General features: G+C 46.2%; 1 protein-coding gene across 1 annotated transcript; it reads right to left on the minus strand.

Annotated features, from left to right (window-relative positions):
* Positions 1 to 11,750: 11,750 nt before the first annotated feature.
* On the minus strand, positions 11,751 to 17,259 carry LOC102461939 (olfactory receptor 52N4-like). The gene is made up of 2 exons (XM_089780965.1): positions 17,199 to 17,259; positions 11,751 to 12,535 (listed from the first exon to the last, which is right to left on the minus strand). Exons 1-2 carry the CDS (start codon positions 17,257 to 17,259, stop codon positions 11,751 to 11,753), a joined length of 846 nt encoding a protein of 281 aa, XP_089637091.1.
* Positions 17,260 to 20,925: the final 3,666 nt, after the last annotated feature.

The raw sequence follows: 20,925 nt of genomic DNA on the forward strand, positions 1-20,925 counted from the left end.
GAAGTCGTAAGAGCATGGATTGGTCTCAAGACCCTCGAGGTCCCTAGGAAAGGAAAGGGGTACAATCAAGGTGGGTACATTCTTTATAAGAAATAGGACAGTAAATAATTTCTAATAAGGAACAATAAATACATAAAGAGGATTGACCAGTGAGAAGACAACATGGACAGGCAGAGCCAGATTATTTAGATTCTAATGGCTAGTCCTATGGCCACGATTTCTTGTTTTTAAAGTTACTAAGTAGGCTACCTCTCTGAGGCTATTCAAATTATAGTGAAATCCAGCTATGTCCTCAGATGGAGCTGAGTATACCAAGCGAAGGGTTAGCGTGAAGGCAGATGAACTTAATTGGTGGAAACTATAGAATGCACACTCATTGGAGCAGAATTATTGAACTCCTCAAACACCTTCCAAGGTCCTCATTTGAGTGCATGATCTCACCATAGTGTATCAGAGAACCTGCCTCTATTAAACCGTGCTCAACGCTTAGAAGGAAATTTCCCCCAACAGTGCGATCCAGGAGGAATGGGTTGGGAAATTGTCCAGAAAATACAATGCCACAAGGTCTCTTGGTGCATGTTTCACAGTCCTGTGCACTCCTCCATACGGTACTAAGTAAGTTCTCAAACAGGATGCTTCAAAAGCAGAGGGGCCCAGGGAAAGGCAACAAGAATGATCCAAGAGCAAGAGAAATTGTTGAAGGCAAGAGATTGAAAAGAAATGTAGGATGGCTATCTTACAAAAGAAGTGAATTAAAAGATTTCTGAAAAGAAATACCCATCTGTAAAATACTGACTAGATCGGGAATATGTCCTCTCTGTGTCATAACACAAGATTGAGAGGAAACACAACTTATATTGAAATGTAGCCTGCAACAGATAAAAGATTAATGCTTTCTTCGCTCAGGGTACATCTACACTAGCCCCCTAGTTCGAACTAGGGAGGCTAATGAGGGCGACCAAAATTGCTAATGAAGTGCGGCATTTAAATATCCCGCGCTTGATTAGCATATTCCCAGCCGGCCACCATTTTGGAAACTGACTAGCCCGAAGCAACTGCCTGTGTCTACATGTGGCAGAGAAGCACGATTCCGAGATAAACCCCTTAGTTCATCCCATCATCCCAATAATGTTGAGTATTTTATAGCTTCTTTGCTGCATGTTGGGCTTTTGCTGTCAAAGAGAGGGCCTAGGACAAGATGGATCGTAGGACTGATCCACAATGCAATAACTATCCTGCAAGGGAGGAAAGATTACGGCATGGAAACAGACATTATCGTGCTGGGCAATCTATAACATCCTGCTCCACAGAACAAGCGTGAAGGGCACAAGGTTCTTTACTTTCCTTTACACAAGAGATCCACTTCCTGGACACCACGGTGCAAAAAAGTGAAGGTTACAGAAACACCACCCTATTACAGAAACCTACCGACCGCTATGCCTACCTTCATGCCTCCAGCTTCCATCCCGGACACACCACATGATCCATTGTCCACAGCCAAGCACTAAGGTACAACTGCATCTGCTCCAACCCCTCAGACAGAGACCAACACCTACAAGATCTTCACCAAGCATTCTTGAAACTATGATACCCTCACGAGGAAGTGAGGAAACAGATTAACAAAGCCAGACATGTACCCAGAAACCTCCTACTAGAAGACAAGCCCAAGAAAGAAACCAACAGAACACCATTGGCCATCACCTCCAGTCTTTAGCTAAAACCTCTCCAACGCATCATCAGTGATCTACAACCCATCCTGGACAATGATCCCTCACTTTCACAGGCCTTGGGAGGCAGGCTAGTCCTCACCCACAGACAACCCACCAACCTGAAGCAAATTCTCACCAGCAACTATATACCGCGCCACAGTAACTCTAACTCAGGAACCAATCCATGCAACAAACCTCGGTGCCAAATCTGCTCTCATATCTACACCAGTGACACCATCACAGGACCTAACCAGATCAGCCACACCATCTCCGGTTCATTCACCTGCACATCTTCCAATATAATATATACCATCATATGCCAGCAATGCCTCTCTGCTATATACATCGGCCAAACTGGACAGTCCCTACGTAAAATAATAAATGGACACAAATCAGATATTAGGAATGGTAATATAGAAAAACCTGTAGGAGAACACTTCAATCTCCCTGGACACACAGTAGCAGATTTCAAGGTAGCCATCCTGCAGCAAAAAACTTCAAGACCAGACTTCAAAGAGAAACTACTGAGCTACAGTTCATCTGCAAATTGGACACCATCGGTTTAGGATTAAACAAAGACTGTGAATGGCTAGTGAAATACAAAAGCACCTTCTCCTCTCTTGGTGTTCATAGCTCCAAATCAGCTGCTAGAAGTGGGACTCACCCTCCTTGACTGAATTAATCTTGTTATTTCTAGCCTTATTGTGGCCTGCATCTTTATATCTGCCTCTGTAAATTTCCACTACATGCATCTGACAGAGTGGGTCTTTGCCCACGAAAGCTTTTGCCCCAATACATCTGTTAGTCCATAAGGATTCCTTGTCGCTTTTGCAGATCCAGACTAACACAGCTACCCCTCTGATACTTTACTTTCCTTGTTTCTTTATGTGAGACACTTATTTGCAACCCTCCTTCTTTGGCTGAGGCATTCATCACAGACGTTAACTAAGAAGCGTAAGCAGGGACATGTGTGAGCAACTCAGCTGTTTATGCCTCTCAAGACTGATGTTTGCAAAAGTCGCAAAATTGGTGGATTGGAAATAATGAAGAGGACGGGTCACAGCTTTGTCATAGTGTGGATTTGTTGCTAAGCTGTGTCTGAGCAAACACTATGGGTGTGTCTAGACTACATGCCTCCATCGACGGAGGCATGTAGATTAGACAGATTGGCAGAGGGAAATGAAGCCGCGATTTAAATAATTGCGGCTTCACTTAAATTTAAATGGCTGCCCCGCTCTGCCGATCAGCTGTTTGTCGGCAGATCGGGGCAGTCTGGACGCGTCGCTGTCGACAAGGAAGCCTTTGTCAATCGGCGCAAGTATGCCTCGTGAAACCAGTTTTACCTGCGCCGATCAACAAAGCCTTCCTTGTCGACAGCGGCGTGTCCAGACTGCCCCGATCTGCCGACAAACAGCTGATCGGCAGAGCGGGGCAGCCATTTAAATTTAAATGAAGCTGCAATTATTTAAATCGTGGCTTTATTTCCCTCTGCTGATCTGTCTAATCTACATGCCTTAGTCGACAGAGGCATGTAGTCTAGACACACCCTATGTGCTGTAGTATATCCATGGAGAGGTCCACAATGAGGAACAAAAAATATAGGTGAGAAATGATGGCGGACTTTCAATGGAATCCCAATACTTCTCAACACAATTTGTGGCCGAGAAAGGGGAATTAGCTAGATATGAGCTCCCAGTGAGACACTGTGCCCAAAAGAGCCAATGTTACTCTGGAGTGATAACCAGGAGAATTTCAAGGAGAGGGAGAGACGTTCTTTTACCTCAGTATTTGGTACCGTTGCAACTGCTCCTGGAATCCTGTGTCCAGTTCTGCTCTTCCAGATTAAAGGTGGGTGTTGATATATTGAACAGAAAAGAGTAAAATAAAATAGGGTCCAACTAGAAAATGTAGCTTATATTGGTAGTCTCACAGGGTGTTCCTATATATGCAATTCGCACTACACAAATTGCATGTCTTATTTCAACTCTATTTCAGAACAGCTTATTCTGAAATTTGGTGTGTCCACACAGCACCAAATTTCAAAATAGCACGCTATTTCAAGCCGTCCCTTAACCCTCGTGCAATGATGTTTACCGGGATCTTAAGAACATAAGAACATAAGAACGGCCATACTGGGTCAGACCAAAGGTCCATCTAGCCTAGTAACCTGTCTACCGACAGTGGCCAGCACCAGGTGCCCCAGAGGGTGGACCGAAGACAATGTTCAATCGATTTGTCTCGTGCCATCCTTCTCCAAACTCTGACAAACAGAGACCAGGGACAACATTTCTATCCCCTGGCTAATAGCCTTTTATGGACCTAACCTCCATGAAATTATCTAGCTTCTCTTTAAACTCTGTTATAGTCCTAGCCGCCTCTGGCAAGGAGTTCCACAGGTTGACTACACGCTGTGTGAAGAACTTTCTTTTATTAGTTTTAGATGGTGAAATAGTGCGCTTGTTATCTTGTAACATATTTCGAAATAACAGGCAGCTTATGTAGATGCAGGGTAGCTATTTCTGGATACCTCCGGTATCACGAAATCACCATGCTATGTAGACATACCCAAAGAGTGCAATCAAGTTTGTTGAGCAACTGGTGAAATGGTCGCTTGAAAAGAGCCTATAAGTAACTATACTGGGAACAAATATTTAAGAATCGGCTTTTCAGCCTTGCATACAGAGGTGGAACAGGATACAATTGCTAGAAGATGAAATTAAAGAGTTATCCCTGGAAATAAGGTGTACATGTGTGATGACACATTGCAGCATTCCTTTAGCAATTGTTCCAGGTTAATAATCAATATTCAATAATCAATAGTCAATAATCCCTCCAGCATAGTAATAGATTGTTTATTTCTTATATTTAAGCAATTGCCCTGCTGTGACTTACAAGCCAGGAGCCAATGTGATGCTGCTAGACCCAGCCCCCTGTCCTCTGCGCCCTCATAACCACCGGTGTTTTCACTGATGTCTACATGTTTTTGCCACTTGTAAGGAGATGTCCAATTTCAGTTTCCCCCTCCATCCAGACAGTCTGTGAATTCACTGACAGTTGGCAACGTGGATTGTGACCACATAAGGTTACATTTTGAGACACCGCTTATCCCAGGGGGGCTTATTTTCCCTCTTTCGTTGGTGCATTAGGCTGGCTGTCCATTCCCTATTTCATCCAGATTCACGTCTTCCTGCCACTGTGATCAGCATAGTACATTTCCTGTTTCCTTCCTCCCCACCTTACCGCACACCCTGGCTTTGTCTATACTACAGCTTTTGCCAGAAGAGGTAATGCAAATGAAGCACTCATTAGCATTTTGTCACGTTTCATTTGCATAGTCTATTCTGCGCCGTTTTTGTGCAAAAAAAATCAGTGTGGACAAGTCTGTTTTGCGCAAAAAACTCTTTTTATGCAAGTTCCTTATGCCTCCCCAGGCAAAAATGGCGTGGAATAGATTATGCAAATGAAGCATGACAAAATGCTAATCAGCGCTTCATTTGCATTGCCTCTTCCAGCAAAAGTCGTAGTATAGACATAGCCCCTCTGTATTCCTGGATAGATGTCCACCACCACCTGGTTTCATCTTAGCCAGATACATTTTTTTACATCTGCTGCCTTCGGTGCTTCTCATCCTCCCCAGAACCAGAGGCACAGGGAGAATCATAGAATCATAGAACCATAGAATCATAGAGCTGGAAGAGACCTCAGATGGTCATCATGTCCAGCCCCCTGCTCTAGGCAGGACCAATCCCAACTAAATCAACCCGGCCAGGGCTTTGTCAAGCCGAGACCTCCCTGTCCTTAAATTCCTTTCCCCAATTGTTCTGAACTGTTAATCCTGTGTGTCAGCCCTTCAACAACCCCCCACCCCCCCGAGACCTTGATCCTTGTCTTTAAAGCAGAAAGAGACACTTACCAAAATCTAACCCGGCAGAGAGAGGAAACCTCTATACTGTGGCAGGAAAGCAGAGCCCTCTACGAATCTCACCTGTTTGATGCACGATGCACAGGACGGTGTCATTTATGATTTCTCCAGACAGTCCCTGTGCACTCTGAGGTTGGCAGAGCTCCCAGGCAATTCCCTCGGCTCCATGAACTTCAGGAAGAGCAGAAAATCAACCCCTTGGGAATAACAACTTGGGAACCTCCCCCAGGAGTGAAGAAATGATTCACTTTTCCCAGCAGCTCAGATCGTGAGGGCAAACTGAGTCTTGCAGATTGTTCAGCCTAGAAATTAGCTTTGGCTTTTTTTTCTCTGTTAGGTATTTCCAGCTCCACTACATTTCAGAATTGCACTGCAAGATACAGGAACCAAAATTACACTCAGCTGATCAGAGCAGAATACTGTTGCACACAAACCCCTTCTTCTCCTAGCATTATGGCATGAAAAGTATTTGCCAGAATCCGAGGTTCAAAATGTATATCTAGAACCTGCAGCTCTCGGTTGTTCTAACACTTCATCCATTCAGTGCACCGGCAAGCATTACATTCCAACGCTTTATTGATATTTCAGAAACTGACGCAGAAATATTTTGTGCTATTCTGTGACCAAACTAGTACAACAGGACTTCTCCACTCACTGTGTGATTCTTTGACCTCTGCCTGGGTCAAAATAGCCTGTAGTTCATCTCACATTTTGTCCCACTTAAGAGGGAACAGGCAGAGATGTTCTCTGATCTGCTGCTGTGGGATCCTTTCTGTAAGGAGGTGTTTCAGCCAGTTGTGCCCTGCTGACATGAAAATACTGACAAAGGAATGAAACAACTACTGGATCTTTTTGTGTATGCCGCCATCCCTCCCATGCGTGTCCCTCTCTGGTGTTTGAAGGGCCAAAGCGCACTCTGAAGAGGATGAGTGTGATGGGTTTCAGGCATTAGGATGCAGTCTGGGAGCTGAAGGACCACAGCAGCCTTCTAACCATCCAGCTGGCTTGGCCTTTCTTACACTGTTCTGGTGATGACTCACCCTCTCCAGGCCTTGTTATCACACATCAGGACAGCAGATGGCACCACACACCCAAACTGAGTGACGTGAGGGCATGTCTACACTGCAGGGCAAAAGTCAAATTAAGCTACGCCACTTCAGCTACGTCAAGGCTGCGTCTAGACTGGCATGATTTTCCGCAAATGCTTTTAACGGAAAAGTTTTCCGTTAAAAGCATTTGCGGAAAAGACCGTCTAGATTGGCACGGACGCTTTTGCGCAAAAGCACTTTTTGAGGAAAAGCGTCCGTGCCAATCTAGACGTGCTTTTCCGCAAAAAAGCCCCGATCACCATTTTCACGATCAGGGCTTTTTTGCACAAAACAAATCTGAGCAGTCTATACAGGCCCTTTTGCGCAAAAGCTTTGCGCAAAAGGGACTTTTGCCCGAATGGGAGCAGCATAGTATTTCTGCAAGAAGCGCTGATTTCAGACAGTGCCACAGGACTCCTCGCCGCTTTTGCATGATGAAATGCACACTCAATTGAGTTGAAATGTGTTAAAAATAAAACATATAAAAGATTAACGCTTTCTCCACTCGATACCTCTTTGAGACTGAGGTACTGTGCCGCTGTGATCTAGAAACTACACAGCCCGATAGCCTGCCGCTCCAGCCCCTGCAACACCACCTCATTTCCACTAAGTCAGAAACGTCCTTTTATTTTTACTGCCTTAGATGCTTATCATCCTCTCTAGAACCAGAGATACAGAAGCTCAAAGAGAGCACAGATCCCCTCTCCTTCCATACATTAATGTCTCCTTATTATTCTGAACCTGACGGCCTGTGAGTCTGAGACAGCAGTAATTCTCCTGCCAGTTCTTCTCAGTTGAAATCACCTCACCTGTCAATAAATGACACAGGAAGTAACCAATTGACTTCTCTGGAGGCTCAGGGCCAGTGCAGATCAGGATATATAGCTAAGTCCCTTGTGGGAGTTTTGGGAACAGTTTCCCACTAACTTGCAGCTCCGTGTAAGTACCCCCTTTAAAAAAATAAAATTAGAAGTTCCCCTAGTTTTCTCCAAATTTCAGTTGTGTTGATGTACTCCCCAGACTTCTCTCGAGTACTCCTAAGGGGACTTGTACCACTGGTTGAGAAACACCGGTAGAGTGAAACCACGCCAAGAACATTGGTAGAAACTTGGTACTGGTAGGTAACATTTCTAATAAGCAAAAATCACAGGTACAGCAACAGAACTGTTGATCAAGTAGATCGGTTTTGGAACAGCCTGAATAGCAGAATGTATCCCAAATATGGGCGTAATAGGTATTTTATGCAATACATAACGAATAGGCAGATATTGCTAGAATGACCAAGTTGAGTATAAATATTGAACTCATAGGGGGGAAGTGTAAGTGAACTAGGCTTAATTATTGTATTAAAATAATAAGAACATAAGATCATAAGAACATAAGAACGGTCGTACTGGGTCAGACCAAAGGCCCATCTAGCCCAGTAGCCTGTCTGCCGACAGCGGCCAGCACCAAGTGCCCCAGAGAGGGTGGACCGAAGACAATGATCGAGCGATTTGTCTCCTGCCATCCCTCTCCAGCCTCTGACAAACAGAGGCCAGGGACACCATTTCTATCCCCTGGCTAATAGCCTTTTATGGACCTAACCTCCATGAAATTATCTAGCTTCTCTTTAAACTCTGTTATAATCCTAGCCTTCACAGCCTTCTCTGGCAAGGAGTTCCACAGGTTGACTACACGCTGTGTGAAGAAGAACTTTCTTTTATTAGTTTTAAACCTGCTCCCCATTAACTTCATTTGGTGTCCTCTAGTTCTTCTATTTAGGGAACTAATAAATAACTTTTCTTTATAGGCCCTCTCCACACCACTCTTCTATCAATTGCTTTTGCATGGCTTTATGCTGTATTAATTGCCTTAGAATGTATACTATTTAAGGTTTAAATCCTATAGTCATTGTTTTTAAGGGGTTGTAAAATTTAAACTATATTAACTGCTTAAAGCTTGCAATAAACAAGTAAGAGGTTAAGTCTCTCTGGAGTGTCCTGCTTTCCCTTGGATCTAAAAATTGAACCTCACAACAATAGGCTCTGCTTTTCCTCTCAGGGAGGCCAGTGGCAGTCTGGAATATACGGAGATATAAAAGGCACAGAAAAGGCAAAATAGGAGATCCCCATCTGTCCAGATGCTGCCCATTCTCATTGTGAGCCCTCTGGTAACACACACAACCCCTGTGAAGGATTGGGCTGCATTTTGGAACACGGCAGTGAAGCCAATGAATTTAAAACTGGAAAGATTCAGGGAAAATCCTTGCCACTCTAGAAGGAAAGTGATCAAGAGACATAGAAGGACACAGTAGCAAACTAGGAACTGATCTTAAAATGTAATAATTGTCTGAATTATTTTGAGTACATTTGTAGTTCCTATTAAGAGAAAATTCCCTGAGAGTGCTTCTACGTAGCACCCTACAATCGAAATAAGATGCATAATTCGCGGTACACACATTGCACATCTTATTTCGAATCTATTTAGAAATTGCTTATTTTGAAATGTGGTGCAGCTACACAGTGCCAAATTTTGAAATAACGTGCTATTTCAGACAATCCCTTATCCCTCGTGCAATGTTGTTTATCGGGATGGGGAAATAGCACGCCTGTTATTTTTTAAAAAATGGGTGACATGTGTAGATCTGGCGTAGCTATTTCGGGTGACCTCAGGTGTCCCGAAATAGCTGTGCGGTGTAAACGTTCCCTTAGTGTTTCTTCCAATACTAAACAGTTCAAGTCTGTCCTGGAGATTTCCAACCCTAGGCAGTCCTTGGCTGAAAATCTTCCGATACCCTAAGCGCTGGCTTTGAGGCAGAGACACTCACTGAAATCCTGGCCAGCAGAGAGAGGAAATCTCCTCACAGCGACAGGAAAGCAGGGCCCTGAGAATCGGCGTAGGAATCTCACATGACAGAACCTGAGTGCGTTTTTCAGACACCTTTATACTTCCTCAGTACACTCCCTGCCTCCTCTGCCATTGGCAGCGCTCCCAGACAATTCCCTCAGCTCCGTGAGCATTGGGAAGGCTAGAAAATAGACCCTGGAGAACAGCATCTTGAGAGGGTCCCCTGGGAGCAGTCGGCTGGAATGTGTTTTTCAGTCAGTATTTTCTAGCCATGCGAGTGATACTGGTGCTGAGTTCATGTAGAGCACACCGCCAGGCAGGCAAGTGTCTGTTTTTGACAGGCCATGGCTGTTGCTCATAGCAACCTTTTCCTGACAGGTACAGGCCTCAGGCCTTCCATTAGCTCTGTGCTTCAGACCCGTAATTTATACTACAGGCACCATCAGAGAATTTGCCAGCTCTCAACTTGTACAGCATTTCAATGACACTCATTAAATAGCCTTGATGTCATGTCTGGCTACCAGATTCATAGTATTGGCAAGAAAAACGTGGCCTTCCTCACGCCGTTGGCATCATTTTGTCAGCATGTTTCTCCTGCAAACTCCTGCATGCAACAACCATTGTATGAAGTGTGCCCTCCCCTTTTTGTAAAGGCTGGCAAGGACCCTTGAGGTGACCAAGCACAGCTTCATACAGTTGATAAAATGACTGAAAATATATTGTGGATATTCTTAGCCATCTTCTTAGCAGCCAGTAGCTGTCAGTGAATCATACGATGATTTCAGGGGGCTGAGGGAACCACTTCTTCTACCCTTGCCACTGCTCCTGGGCTGTAAATTCCAAAACAAAGTCCCCAATCAAGTCCTGTGTCTTGGAAAGAAAATGTCATTGTTTCAATTGGCTGGTGCAACAGTTTCCGTCTCTTTCCCCAGAGGCCTGCTTGACCATAAGCATTCCCCTTCAGAGAGTCAGAGAATCACAGGGCTGAAGGAGACTTCAGGCCAACGCCCAGCCACTCTACTTTGTGACAAAGTCCTCATAATGGTAACATGGGAGGATGCAGGATTCCTGGGTGGCTGAACCCCTTGTTGCACTGTGGTTATCTTAGATAATGGCTGGGGCATCCCCATTCTCAGGTGCTCTCTTCACATGAGGTGCTTCCCAGGCCCACGGATCACTGACATTCAGTTCTAACTAAACATACTGTATTAACCACCAAGTGTAAGGGAAAAAAAGGGACAATGGGAAGTTTCAAGGAGCTCAGCTCCGTGGGTACAGGGACATCACCAGTAGCTGTGTGAGGGATGTAAGGAAAGCTCATAGTCTGTTCCTCACCTGTGTCGAGCAACCTCCATAGGCCCTGCCACAATGAAGGCCACCTGCTCTCTCAGACATGGCAGGGCATCAGGCTCTGGGTGACAAAAAAGTCCACAAGCCCCCATAGGAGATTGTCCAAATTGGCAGCAAACCTGGGAGACGACGATTAAATTCAAAATCAAGTCCCCCACCCTTGGGGTACGTCTAGACTACAGGCTTTTGTTGACAAAAGCTTTGTCGACAGATACTGTCGACAAAGCTTCTGTCGACAAAGAGCATCTAGACTACATCCAGTTCTGTCGACAAAGCAAGCTGCTTTGTCGACAGGACAGTGTAGACGCAAAGGACAGTGTAGATGCAATAACGCCTTCTGTCAACAGAACTCTGTCAACAAAAGGCGTTATTCCTTGTAGAATAAGGTTTACAGCTGTCGACAAAACTGCTGAGTTGTGTCGATGTTATGTGTAGATGCAGGTATAGTTTTGTCGACAAAAGTCCACTTTTGTTGACAAAACCCTATAGTCTGGACACACCCTTGTGTTGCTATTTGGCTTAAAAAGTGGCAGGGGTTTCAAACAAAAGGTCACAAACAATGGTGTTAAAATGATAGCAATGTTATATTATATTTTTCTGATTGCATTCGATAATGGAAGACACTATCCATGCTTCGCAGGTGACATGACGGAGGTTAGTAAGCAGCAGAAATAGTGGACTCCACAAGGAAGAGAGCAGTGCTGGCTAAGGAGCGATCAGAAATTAGTGATAAGGAACTTGTCAGACCCTGTACTTCCACACTACTGTGGTCAACCAAACTGGGACAGATTAATGGGGCGGTATCTTTTCTCCTCCATCTCACACAGGGTAAAAGTCAGTAACCTGGTATAATCATTTTCTGCGGATGAATTTGACCACTTTGTCACGGAGCTCTTTGGTTTTGACCCCATAAATGACGGGGTTAAGCATGGAAGGGAGAAGAAGATGGAGGTTGGCCAAGATGATGTGGACAGGGGGAGCAATGCCCTGACCGAAGCGGTGTGTCATCATGGAGAAGAGGCCGGGAATCCAAAATGTCATTAGCACACAGATGTGGGCCGTGCAGGTGTTGAGGGCTTTCTGGTGGGCTTTCTTGGAGGAGATTCTGAAAACAGCCCTGATGATCAGACCGTAGGACATGGCAATGAGACCCACGTCTACCCCCGTATTTAAAATACTTATCACCAAACCATGCATCCTGATAACTGTGATGTCCCCACAAGACAGCTTAGCAACAGCCATGTTCTCGCAGTATGTGTGGGGGATAAGGCGGCTGGCACAGAATGGTAGCCTGCTCATGAGCAGGGGCATGGGCAGGATGTAGAAAACAGCTCTTACCAAACCCACTAGCCCTAGTTTAGCTATGCGGGAGTTGCTGAGGATGGTGGCATATCTCAGAGGGTCACATATGGCCACGTAGCGATCAAAGGCCATTGCCACAAGGACAGCTGATTGTGTAACCAAAACTGTGTTAAGGAAGAACATCTGGGTGAGGCAACCACCAAGAGCAATGCCTTTCCAATTGAACCAAAATATACACAGGGCCTTCGGCACCACTAGAGTGGACATGGAAATGTCTGTGAGTGCCAACATGCAGAGCAGCAAGTACATTGGCTGGCGCAGGGTCTGCTCTTTGCCTACAACAAGCAGAATCATGACATTTCCCAACAGGTTGATAATGTAGCACACAGAGAAGGGGATGGAAATCCAGATGTGGGCATGTTCCAGGCCAGGGATGCCTGTTAGGATGAATATCAAAGGGTCAGATGGGGTAAAATTTAAAGCCGCCATGAGGTGGTCGATGTATCTATCAGTCTCAGAAATGCTCAAGGGACCTGTGAAGGTAAAGAAGCAGAGTGAGGAGGGTTACACACAGTACAACAAATAAAACCATCAATTATGTATAGTAATTAGCCATGTTGAAAGGGGTTGAGCCCTGGTGGCAATAGTCAGAGATGGCACATAGTTATCTAAGATATAGTCAAGTCTAGAAAAGTCCTCAGTAGGAGGTAACGAAGGGTGCTGTATGGGCAATATGATGACACGAACTTCAGTGTCAGTACCTGCAAAATGATGGCCTTTTGGAGCAGTATATATGAAAAAGTCTTTAAAAATGGATTGGCAGAGAATAGATCGAGAACGTGAGGGGAGGAGGAATTAAGCTTCAATGTGGCCGAAGTAAAAGAGATAAAAGGGAAATGCTTTTTTCATTCAATGTCTTAATAGAACTGAGCGACTCATTGCTAAAAGAGGTAGGTGAGGCCATGAGCTACATGAGAATCAGGAAGCGTGTGGACATTTACATGCATAGTGAGACAATGGACTACATGGACTGTAGGTTGATCCATGATGCATCCATTGTATTAGAAAGTACAGGCAGTCCCCGGGTTACGTACAAGATAGGGACTGTAGGTTTGTTCTTAAGTTGAATTTGTATGTAAGTCGGAACTGGCCTCCAGATTCAGACGCTGCTGACCAACCCGGCAGCACCCCAGCTGCTCTACCACAGGTGTCCCCAAGTCAGCTGCTGCTGAAACTGATCAGCGGCTGATTCCAGGAAGCCCGGAGCAGAGCAACTCTGCCTCGGGCTTCCTGTAGTCAGCCGCTGGTCAGTTTCAGCAGCGGCTGACTTGGGGATGCCTGGGGCAGAGCAGCTGCGGTGCTGCTGGGTTGGTCCAGTAGCGCCGAGGAGCGGCTCTACTGGACCAACCCACCAGCAACCCAGCTGTTCTGCCCCAGGCGTCCTGATTCAGCCGCTGCTGAAACTGACTAGCAGCGGCTGAATCAGGACGCCTGGGGCAGAGCAGCTGGGGTGCTGTCGTGTTGGTCCAGTAGCGCCGAGGAGCGGCAGTGCCCCAGCTGCTCTACCACAGGCATCCGCACTAGCTGCGCCCCCCCCCCCCAGCAGATGAGGGAGACGCGGGCGGCAGGACCGCCGAGACGTGCCGCGGTCCCCCCAGCAGACCATGGAGACGCGGAGACGCTTTTCTCGCCCCGGAAGACGCGGGCGGCAGGACCACGGTGTGTCTGGAGGTCCCGCCGCCCGCGTCCTCCGTGGCTCTGCTCCACATCTCCCTGGTCTGCTGGGGGCGGACCCGCCGCCCATGACCTCTGGGGCGAGAAAAGCCCCATTCGTAAGTACGGATCCGTAAGTCAAGTAAGTCAAGTTTCCCCATGGAAACAGAGAGTTCAATGCTGGGCTAGAACTTTCTGCTGCACAGAATGGGAAAGGAGTCAAGGCTGTTGGTTTCTAGGGCCTCTATTAGCTCTCTTGTTTCTTTTGGTGGGAAACTTACTTGCATCCCCCCAACTTGGTCTGAGACAGAAGTTGCAGGTGTTAACGAACATGTGTGAGCTGAGCCGCGGGTCAGCTTTTCAGCTCTTTGCCATTCTCAGTTTGCAGAAGACACAAAACTGGAGGATCGTCAATAATGAAGAGGACAGTGCAATGTGGATAGATTGCTAAATGGTGTCAAAGCTAACAGTGTGTGTACTATTATAGCCCTGTAGTTATGTACATTTAGAAACAACGAAAACAAGCTATGCTTAAACAATGGGGGCTCTGATAGGAAATGCAAATATTGGGAACACGATTTGGGGGCCAGGAGGGATAATGAGATAAACATAAGCTCCCAGGGTGACCCTGTGGCTAAAAGAGCCCATGTGATCCTGAGAGAACAACCTGGTGAATCTCAAGGAGCTGGAATCCTTTGTTCAATTCTGCTGCCCAGGATGAAGGCTGGATGTTGATTTATTGAAGAGAATTCAAAGAAGGGTCTCTAATTAGTTTAACAATAATAATTAAGAGGTGACTTGACAACAGCTTGTTTGTATAGAAATGGGGAACACAAATTTAATGGTGGGTACTTCAGCCAAGCACACAGTGGTGTAACAGGATCCAGTGTCTGCACGTTGAAATTAAAGAAGTTCTGACTGGAAGTAAGATTTTTTTTAAATATTGAGAATAATTATCTATTGGAACCATCTTTCAAGGGTCTTCATTGTTTCTTCATGGCTGAATATATTTAAACCTAATTTTAGATTTTACCGTGAATATTTTAGTTGAAATTGTAAGACCTGTGTTAGACAGTGGACTAGAGACTAGATAAACACAGTGGTCCCTTGTGACCTGACTATCTATGGACATGATCCCAGTAGTTAGCTAGAAGCATTTTGCCTGCAGCCTGGTGCCTGAGCTTCCTGAAGTCATTTGCTTGTTTGTTTGTTTGTTTGTTTGTTTGCTTGCTTGCTCTTTTCTTTGTTTGTTCGATCGATCGATCGATTGATTTCAACTGGTTGAATTGAGCGCTAAAGAAAGAAATTCACATCTTGAATACTGTGTACAGATGTGGTCTCCTCACCTCAAAAAAGATATTTTGGCCTTGGAAAGGGTTCAGAAAAGGGCAACTAAAATGATTACGGATTTGGAACAGGTTCCCATAACAGAAGAATTAGAGGACACCAAAGGAAATTAATGGGTAGCAGGTTTAAAACTAATAAAAGAAAGTTCTTTTTCACACAGCGCGTAATAAAAGGCTACTAGCCAGGGCATAAAATGGTGTCCCTGGCCTCTGTTTGTCAGAGGCTGGAGAAGGATGTCACGAGACAAATCGCTCGATCATTGTCTTTGATCCATCCCCTCTGGGGCACCTGGTGCTAGCAACTGTCGGCAGACAGGCTACTGGGCTAGATGGACCTTTGGTCTGACCCAGTACGGCCATTCTTATGTTCCTATGTAAATTCTCATCTGACCCTGGGGTCCTTGCATGTGTTATACTAAGTGTCTATTTCACAAGACTGAGAGATCCCTGAGGCCTCATGTGGACAAATGTTTTAAGTGTGAAAAATGGTTATCTAAGCTGATGAAATCTCCCCACTGCAGAATGAATGTCCAATATTCATCATTAATGACTAAAAAAGCTGGCTAACAGATGGTCCCAGAGCATCCTGAGTAGAACCTCTGGGATGTGATCCCCAACCTTTTCGGTGCCTGTGGCTCCAGCACATTGCAGCTGTATTGATCTCGGCCACCCCACGCCTTGAAGGACAACCGATTGTATGGGTGTCACATGACCACTAGTATTGGTGCCTGTCCTCACATTTGTCACAGGGGTTTGAGGTTTCTTACTACAGTCACATGTCTCCCACTAGCCAAGGGAGCAGGTGTGATATAAGGAACCTCCTGCAATGAGGAGTAACGGTAGTTCAAATTAGGATCTTTAATTCGAACTACCTAGTCCGTGCCGCGTGTAGCCGTAGACAGGGAGTTTGAACTGCGGGGCATTTAAAAATGGCAGCACCCGGGAACATGTAAATAAAGCCCGGGATATTTAAATCCCAGGATTCATTTGCAAGTTCAAATGCCTACATTAGCCACCCTAGTTCAAACTAGGGTGGCAGTGTAGACATACCCACTGTTTGCTAGCGCCAGGGGAAAGGGGGACGTCAGCCTGATCTGCCTTTCTGGGGTGAGGGGAACCCCAGCGGCAGCTGAGAAGAAGTTCAGCCTGTGTGGGGAAGGGGGATGGACAGATGCAGCAGGCGGTGGAGGGGACATGGAGACTGGAGTAGATCTTCTTTAAAACAACACAGAGCTCAAATATAACATGGCCCATTACAAACACGGTGACACCCCCCTGAGGTTGCTGCTCCGTGTTGACAATTGTTGACACTACCATGCGGCCGGAGCGGGGTTACTCATAGGCAGAGGGAGGGTCCAGACAGGGGACTGCGACGGAGACAATTTAACATAGTGTGCTAAGGATTTCCAATGGCGGGAAATGATGTTTATGGAGAGTGTAGAAAAAAAATTACGGAGAAATCAAACTTTCTTTAGGACACCGTCTTACCTAATACAATGGTGGCTTGAAAGGACAATCATGAACAATATTCAATGGTGTTATTCATACAACACAGCGCCAATGTTATTTTGCCAGTTTAACCTAGGGTACATCGAAACTACACACAAAAAAGAAGCTTTTTCAAAAGAGATTGTCTAGACAGCCACAACTTTTTTCTAAAAAGTGATCTGCTTTTTCGAAAAACAGCACCCAGGCAATCTGGATGCTCTCTTTCGAAAAAGCCCCATTTGCAGTCAAGAACGCCATTTTTCAAAAGAACACTCTAAAAAAAGAGGCATTCTTCCTTATAAATTGAGGTTTACCGCTGTCGAAAAAAACCACCACATTCCTTCGATTTAATTTAGAAAGAACATGGCAGCAGTCTAGACACAGGTGACGTTTTTTTGAAAAAAGACCACTTTAAAAAAAAACCCTGTAGTCTAGACATAGCTCTACTTACTAGCGAAATCAGCATCCTCCCCTTTGTACTGCATGTTGTAGTCAGGCACCGCTTTAGTCATTTCTCAGGGTCCATTGTCAACAGACTATAACCCACCCAGCAAGGGAGGGGACAGGTTTTTTTTCTTACATTTAAGGGACTTCCTCCCCGTGACAGATGGGTGTGGCATGAGCCTGTAAGAGGCAGCTGACCCTGGCCATCTGTACCCCGTCCCATGCACCCCCAAAGCACAGAGAGGCCAGCAGGGTGTGAGCTATATGCCCACGCAGAGTTGCCACATTGCTGATGCTGAAGAAGCATTCCAATGTGGCGGTGGAGAAGACCCCACCAGCCAGCAGCAACCCAGAGAGACCCCATCAGGAGAATTCTAGAGCTGCCCCACAGGGCACAGCTCACTCTGGGGCTAACGAGGCGGGACCCCTCAGCCCCATCTCAAAACTCAGGGTTTCTTATTGACATCTTAAGAGGTTTTTTATTATTACATAATGGAAAGGCCCAATTTTAGCCCATTTTTGCAGAATTTGTCCTTGAATTTACTGACATCTGGCAACACTGAATGTGGCCCACGGGATCGTACAATCTGAGACACCCTCTACCCCAGGAAGCTTCATTGCCCCTCTCTGGTCTGTCCATTCCCTCCCTCACACGGCTTCAGGAACCTGTGCCACTGTGATCTGGATACTACACAGCCCGGTATTCTGCCTCCCCACCCCTTACACACCCTGCGTGTTCTTGAACCTTCCCTTGTAAGATTCCCAACACCACCCAGTTTCCTCCAAGCTGGACACTTGCTTCTATTTTTACTGCCCTTGGTGCTTCTCATCCTACCTAGAGCCAGGAGGTGCAGAGGCTCTGAGAGAACAGACCCCTCTCCTTCCTTAATTCTGAACCTATCAGCCTGTGAGTGAGAGACACCAGTAACTCTCCTGTCAGTTCGTTTCTGCTGAAATCACCTCAGCCATCCGTACAGGCAATGGGAGGTCTCCAGCTGACATCTCTGGAGGCTCATGGCCAGTGCAGATGAGGCCGTATAGCTAAGTCCCTGTGTGAGCATTTAGGGTGAAACCTGGCCCTGGTGGGAGTTTTGCCCTTGATTTTAATTGGACCAGATTCATGCATTGCATTTATCTTTCAGCTCCAAGCTGCAATAATCCATGCACCTGGTAGGCCACTGAAAGAGACGGAAGGAAACCTGAGTTTATATGGAATTTTGAGATTGGTTATGAGAGACGGGATTGGAAAACCCATTGGCCCTGGTTTTGCTCTCATAGAGGCCAATATCAGTCTGGAATGACCCTGAGATGGGAAAATGGGAGAGCACAGTCTGGCCAGATGCTGCCTATTCTCATTGTGAATCCTCTGGTACTTCATACGCCCCCTGCAGAGGCTTGGGCTGCACTTCCAAACAGGGCAGTGAAGCTGCTAGGTTTGAAAATTAGAGAGAACCAGGGAAATACTTCACCTCCCTCAAACAGAAGCGTCAGAGAGACATAGAAGGACATGGAAGGATACAGGGAATCGATCCTAAAATGTCACATTTCTCTGAACTATATTGAATCCATTTTCAATTTTGTGAGGCAAACCCCTTAGTGTTTCTGCCAGTACTAAACAGTTCAGGCTTGTCCTGGTGATTTCCAGCCCTAGGCAGTCCTTGGCTTGAAACCCTAAGCACTGGCTTTGAGGGGGAAAGAGACACTCACTGAAATCCTGGAGAGAAGAGAGGGGAAATCTCCTCCCGGCGACAGGAAAGCAGGGCCCTGAGAATCGGCGTAGGAATCTCACATGACAGAACCTGAGTGCACTTTTCAGCCACCTTTATAATTGTTCAGTACAGCCCCTGCCTCCTCTGCCATTGGCAGCGCTCCCAGAGAATTCCCACGGCTCCGTGAGCATCGGGAAGGCCAGAAAATGGACCCTGGAGAACAACAGCTTGAGAGCCTTCCCTGGGAGTGAATAGATGTTCCACAGATGCCAAGGGCTCAAATTGCCATGGCAAACTTAGTCTGGCCATGGCGTTTTGAGGCTGAGGCTGAGGCTTTGAGATAGGGAAGCTGGCTCCTCTGGATCTTTCGTGTGTGCTACCATCCTTCCCATATGTTTCCATGACTGTTGTCTATGGGGCCAATGTGGACTCCAAATGGCACACGTGTGATGGGTTTGCACCTTCTGCATACTGTCTGGGAGCTGTGGGACCATGGTAGCCTTCTAACCATCCAGTGGCTTCTGGCCCAAGTCACAGACTTCCATGTTCATGACTTTCCTGTGGGATTTGGTCACCTTGTCCCATTAAACCTACTTTAACATCCCTTGGCTAAGAGTTCTGTTGCTCTGCCTCATGGGCAGCTTCTCCTGTGCCTCCTGCCCCTCTGCCTCTAGCTCAGTGTGAGCTGGTTCTTCAGCTTTTCCACATTTCTGCTGGACTGACAGCCCCAAATCACCCAATATTGGCCTGAGAATAAACTTTCCCGAAAGATGCACATTTTATTCACATGTTGGTCTGTACATCCAAAGACATTTCCATGATTTTGGGACTGCACTGCCCAGACCCCAGGAGAAGCCACCAGCTGGGCAGCACATCCCTGGACCACAGGAGGAGTGGCCGTGGGAGCATCAACACCAGTACTAATACAAGTGGCCCCAGTAAGTCCCCTGATTTCCCATCACCCTGCCCTGAGCCCTGTACCCTGACTTGTGCCTCCCAGAGCACTGCCAGGCTCCCACCCTGGGCAAGTGCTGGTGCTGAGAGGTGAAGGAGGGCAGGTTTTGAGACTGAGGCTTTGAAATAGAGAAGCTACTTCCTCCACCCAAGATGGCAACTCTCTTATTGGTGTCAAGTATCAGAGGGGTAGCCGTGTTAGTCTGAATCTGCAAAAGCGACGAGGAGTCCTGTGGCACCTTATAGACTAACTGAAGTGTAGGAGCATAAGTTTTCGTGGGCAAATACCCACTTCATCAGATGCATCTGACGAAGTGGGTCTTTGCCCACGAAAGCTTATGCTCCTACACTTCAGTTAGTCTATAAGGTGCCACAGGACTCCTCGTCTCTCTTATTGGTGTAGCTGCCTCCCTATGATGACTGCAGTATAACTGTATGCAGTACCTGCAGTGGTCACTGTGGAGCATACCAATCCCTGCTATTGCACCCTTCCCTTTCTATGTGAAAGAAAACGATGGGATTCTAGGCACACCCCATAGTCCTGGCAGAGCCACACCTTGATCTTGAGTTCAGTGGGAATAAGAGAAATCTGCAAGCTGGTGATCCTAGCTCTTACCATTCCAGAAGGGATCATAAATAAACACATTCAAGGATAGGTGCATGGACACATTGACAGACAGATATATAAACTCTCTCTCAATAACCATTTACATCCACTTCTTTAGTTCCTTTTTGGAGTTGAATCTGGGGATGCTGACTCTATTCAGTCTAATAGTGGACCTTGAAAGGTCATCAAGTTGAGTCCAGTCCCCTGCCTTCACAGCAGGACCAAGTACCATCCCTGATAAATTTTTGCCCCAAATCCCTCTGCAAGGATTGAACTCAACAATCCTGGGTTTAGCAGGCCAATGCTCAAACCACTGAGCTATCCCTCTCCCCTTTTCAGTCTTTGCTGAAGATCCCTACAGACTGAATTCTGGGTTTCGAGCAGCAGTTTATTTAGACTTTTTTTAAGGCATGGAAGAAGGGCAATGAGGTAAAGTCTGGGTCACACAAGGTTACACTTACTTT

This window comes from Pelodiscus sinensis, chromosome 1 (genome assembly GCF_052426305.1).
Source record: "Pelodiscus sinensis isolate ZL-2025 chromosome 1, ASM5242630v1, whole genome shotgun sequence".
In the NCBI taxonomy this organism is placed as follows: domain Eukaryota; kingdom Metazoa; phylum Chordata; order Testudines; family Trionychidae; genus Pelodiscus; species Pelodiscus sinensis.

Coding starts and splice junctions, on each gene's coding strand:
- LOC102461939 (XM_089780965.1), bottom strand. CDS start 17,259: ATGACTAAAGCGGTGCCTGACTACAACATGCAGTACAAAGGGGAGGAT. Junction 12,536..17,198: donor GGAGGATGCTGATTTCGCTA/GTAAGTAGAGCT, acceptor TGCTTGTTGTAG/GCAAAGAGCAGACCCTGCGC.